Below are 5,000 nucleotides of genomic sequence, written 5' to 3'. Positions count from 1 at the left end.
ATTCAATCTGCAGTCAGAGAAACAAAACAGTGCCAAAAAATTATATTCAAATAAAAAAACAGGAATCAGAAAGACAGAAAAAGGTGTATCAACAAACATGTTTGTAATCAAATTGAACATGTATACATACACATCTTTCTAAATATATAGATATATAAAAAAATAACAGAAAAAGATCATCTGAAGTCTTGTGTATCACTCTTACCTGTGCCTGTACATGACCCAGAGAAAGTGAGCAGCTGGTAGTTCCCTCAGCCCTAACACAATTCAAAAGCTGAAATAACAAGTGCCAGAATAATTGAAATTGAAAAAATTGTACATTAAAAGATTCATTATCATTTAAGTTACACTTTTCTCCTTTCCATGTAAGATAAAGTTAACATACACTTTAGAATTTAATATACAGAGTACATTTCCAGAACAAAATTAATTACATGAACTATTAAAATCTAATTTCTACTATATCATAAAAAAACATTGAGTCAGTGAACAAAGCTAATCTGCTTAAAAATTGTAAAACTACTGCACTAACAAAAATAAAAAATACTAACATCATCGACTTTTGACTTCAGTATAGTCAGAAGAATGTCGAAAGCACCTTTAATGTCGCCTGCTCTCTCTAGAAGGAATGCTGTTGAGTCTTGCTGCTTATGCTGCCGACATATCTGTTGAAGAATGCAGCTTTTTTAGCCCAACTGGCTGGAATCAACCTTGCATGTGATGCAAAGTTGTCAATACTAAAAGAAATTAATTTTGAGAGAATTAAAGTTTACTCATCTCGAACTTCATGAATGTCTTGATATTTTAAATGAACTTGTGGAAAGGCAATGCATCATGTTTCATGCTGACTCATCAGTGAGCAATTAGACAAAAATTTACTATTTCATGAAAGTCCAAAACAAAGTTAAAACAAACCCCATTCAGACTTTTGAAAAATAATTAAATTCATACCATATTCTGCAATAACAACTACATTCAAATATATGTAGACTAAGACCATTACTTGCCTCAAGTGTCTGCTCCAGACGGTACCCTTCAGCACCTTTGAGGTAAGCATAAACCTGGGTTGGGTTGACCTGACACATGAGGTCAATATACTCCTCCTGAAGTTCTGGTGTGAGAGTGCCATCATTGTTGTCCACCCCATGGCCTCCTGGAGAGGCATGTGTTGATCTGTTTGGAGAAGAAAACATTTCTGTATTTCTTCCTTCCAAAAGCAAGGTCAATAACTGATGAAGAAAATCATGATGAGGTTTGCACATGTTTTCAGCTAATTTATACTTGAGTTCTAAATCAATAATAGTGGTTTTAAATGCTTCAAAACTTATACAATAAGAATTATCTAAAGAGATCTTTCACTGAGAGGCAAAAATCTGAGGTAAAATACATACACAAAATAGAATATTCATAATGCACATGATTAAAAACACCAACTCACATAACTTATCTCAACAAATATCCCATATACAATATAATAATAACTAAACTTATCATAGTAATAAGTGACACACTATTTAATTAACTATTAAATATTGATTGACACATCATGCCTGACTATCATCCTTGGTTCATTATTTTCTATTCTCAAAGAATATATCTATTTCCTTTTTCTTCACAAAAAACTACTAAAACCTCTCTCTCACAAAAACTATTTCACCTGAATCATCAATATCATTCTCACATGTATAGTGGGCCACATATTAACCTAAATAAAAACATTTCAATCACCTATAAGTGAAGAGAGCATGAAGCGCATTAAACAACAATTGTGGCTCTCCTCTCAAATGGCTAGTGACCTCTGGCAGCAAGGGGGTCAGCTGGGGCATGGTCAGGAGCAGACTAGCTACCCGGCTACTGTCAATCTCCAAAAGACTCTGAAAAAAGAACTGATATTCAAGGCCTTTTCAAGTCTTACAGGGAGTAAAGATGGATGAAGTAAAGAAGTGGGGAGGAATGAGGGTGAAAATAACAAAAGAAAGGGGAAATAAAAAATAAAAGAGAACAAGAAAAGTAAATACTATTTTTTTTTTTAATCAATGATTACTCATGAACAGTTGTCATCCATTATCATTACAGTACCAGAAATAAAATATTTTTCACTGACCTTGATATGCTTTAGGAACTGCTGTTGAATCTTTTGTGCATGCAAGTCTGTGAACTGAGGCGATGAGAGGACAGATCGTATGTAGGTAAACACTTGATGTTTTCTCATCTTATCCTCTAAGTAACATTCAACAATCTTCTCATGTTCTCCTCTTTCTTCATACACAAACTCACACACTCGGTAACTGGGTCACAAGAAAAGAAAAAAGAAAAAAAAAAGTAAAAATACATACATTAGTTTAAAAGAAAGCACCAATATATAATAATCAGCAAGAAGCAAAAGAAATATGTATCAAATGTTGATAACAGCAGGAATATTTTTCTTACAATCCTGCTTGTCGAGCTTTCTCCAACAGTTGTTCTACTTTATAATGTACAAGACCACCTTCTTGCAAGAGCTCAAGCAATGCTGTCTGACGTTCCTCATGATGACTTGACGCATCTGGAGCTGTTAGGTGGCATAAGACCTGCCAAGACGAATTTCATTCAACTAATTCATATCAAACCATCTTCCTTATCAGATTCAACACCATAGTTAACTCAACCAATAAAATAAATAAGTTAACAAACCCTGATTTTATCTGTTTCGATGGAAGTGAGACAACTTACTTGATCGAACAGCTGCCTGTTGACTGCAATAGCACCCTGCTGCCTGGACATTTGTCGTGCTATGAAAGTGAAGAGCCCTCCCAACTGAGCCGGCCCAAAGCCTTCTCCTTCCACCATTACCTGGTGTGATTATAGTCATATCTTTTACTTGATGTTGAAAAAAAAAGACCAACAAAAGTAAAGCAGGTAAAGAAGTAATCAACACAATAGTACAAACTTTTCAGTAAGCACTCTGGAATATGTAATTCTTTCAGATGAATAGTTACACAAAGTAAGTCTGAGTGATATAATTTTACATAAAATGACTTAATACCTCTCTAAAACACATCTTAACTATATTAAAACTTTACACATAGAAGGCACTTGTACTTGCTACATACCTGGAGGAGAATATCTACAACACGCTGCCTCTGGATCATACCAAGTTCTGAGGTGAACTCTGCTTCCTCAAAAGCTAGTGCTAGGACATTCAGAAACTCCCTAGTATCAAATCTTAACAAAGTTCTAAGGAAGGGATATGCCTGTTCAGTTGGCTTTGCATTTTTGGAATGAAGTGATGTAATACACTTGAATATTTCATGTTTCACTTGCTGGAGTTCCTCGGGGTCAATCTCACCCCGCGGGTATGCACGCCCAGCTAGGCAGCTTGACACGTACACAAGAATCTTGTTTCCCAGCATCACCTGACTATCAGTTAAGCCTTTACCACTATCCATAGCATTACTCAGAACAGTACTGAGTTCTTCCAGTGGGGTGACAAAATCTCTCATGCCATGAGTGTAGATGTAGAATATAGCATCGTAAAGTCCATGAGTCCAGCACAAGGTCATGGCCTGGTGGAGGTCAAGGGATGTCACCTGAAGATGGACAATGCATGCCTCTGCAGCCTGCAGTCTCCCACATGACTCATGGTGAGACAGGAGACACTGTGATATGCTGGGTGACATATCTGCTAGCTGGTCACTGAGGATGTAAGGCTCCAGTGATTCCAGGAAAATACCTAAAAAGAGAGTTGTAGTGGAGTCTTAAAATTTTTTCAGGTGTAATGTAATTTTAAAAAATGAAAATTGTGTATCTGATCTGATTTATATAGACAGAGTAGAAGAAAATCTTTATAGGCAAGTTCACATTTCAAGAAAAGGTAGTGTTGCAATTATGGTTGCTTGATTCTATTTATAATATCCTTTGTCAGGACAAGCCAATGCTCAGGTTTTCAACCAATGAATCAACATGAAAATATGAAATTCAAAATTCTTCTCTTTTTCTAATATTGCGCACAGTATTCATTAAAGATGTTTTTTTCACACTTTATTCTATTTATGCTAATCAACAAGAAAATAAATCTAGAACTAACACTTTTTTTATTCTGTTTATGGTAACTGACCTTAAATACAATAGATAAAGCATACATCTTTCTATCTAAAAAAAAAAAAAATATATATATATACAGATATATACAGAATATATCTTAAAGGTAAGATCTAAACTTCCAAATGTAACTCACAAAGGAATTTGAATGAAAGGGATGGATCAAATACCTCTGGATATGGCATCTTCGCTGAAGAGGTCCCACATCCTCCCAAATAACAGGTCCCGAAGGTGAGCTCCCACAGCAACTTGGACACAGAGAGGAACCAACTGTGTATAATACTTATTAAGTCCTTCCAGGTTGGTTCGTTCTGGAAGTTTCTCTAGTGCAGAGTCCAGGTACTGATTCAGAAGCTCATTGATCTTTTCCTGAACAAGCTGTAATGAAGAACATTCCCTTATATCACATTCTTATTTTGATAAGGAGAGAGATATCAGCCAGATCGCATGGCAATCTCCAGGTGATACGGAGCAACCATAATCAATGTATAAGTTTGTTTATTTTTCTAATAACATTAACACTTGAAAGCTCATATTTACCAGTTGTCTTTTCTCCTTTTTATGCTTGAGTCCTACAACGGCTTGAGCCTTGTCTTGATATATGTCCAATGCCAGCTGCAGAGCTTCACGGACATGTCCTCCACGAACAAGGTGGTCTAATCTATCCACCCAAGTGCGCACTGTGACCACCTAGAATTAGGATAGAACATCATCAGCGAATTGGATGATGGACACAACTGAAGGCAAATCTCAGAATGATGTGTATTCCTTAACTATATAGGTATTGCAGATATCTTCAAAGTTAGTCCATCAAACCAAGATGATATGAACCTTTATCTTATTGACAAATTAGGTGAAAAATCAAACCAATTGCTTGTGAAAGGAACTTATGAAAGCTCATAACCAAATAACAGATTCCC

At 35.7% G+C, this 5,000-nt stretch overlaps 1 protein-coding gene across 2 annotated transcripts in view; it reads right to left on the bottom strand.

The window, feature by feature from the left end:
* Vps8 (vacuolar protein sorting 8) overlaps positions 1–5,000 on the bottom strand; it is an 18,767-nt gene that overhangs the window by 8,074 nt on the left and 5,693 nt on the right. For both annotated transcript variants that reach the window (XM_043012340.2, XM_086538774.1), the window contains exons 10-19: positions 4,621–4,770; positions 4,251–4,458; positions 3,093–3,712; positions 2,713–2,832; positions 2,431–2,570; positions 2,105–2,288; positions 1,729–1,874; positions 1,008–1,173; positions 552–665; positions 206–274 (exon numbers count right to left, since the gene is read on the bottom strand). In XM_043012340.2, the coding sequence (XP_042868274.2) occupies positions 206–274; positions 552–665; positions 1,008–1,173; positions 1,729–1,874; positions 2,105–2,288; positions 2,431–2,570; positions 2,713–2,832; positions 3,093–3,712; positions 4,251–4,458; positions 4,621–4,770 (1,917 nt within the window). The remainder of the gene's footprint in view (positions 1–205; positions 275–551; positions 666–1,007; positions 1,174–1,728; positions 1,875–2,104; positions 2,289–2,430; positions 2,571–2,712; positions 2,833–3,092; positions 3,713–4,250; positions 4,459–4,620; positions 4,771–5,000) is intronic.

Source organism: Penaeus japonicus, unplaced genomic scaffold (genome assembly GCF_977035675.1).
Source record: "Penaeus japonicus unplaced genomic scaffold, GWHDUDI00000001_assembly GWHDUDI00000007, whole genome shotgun sequence".
NCBI lineage: Eukaryota > Metazoa > Arthropoda > Malacostraca > Decapoda > Penaeidae > Penaeus > Penaeus japonicus.
This window is presented reverse-complemented; position numbering and strand designations above follow the sequence as displayed.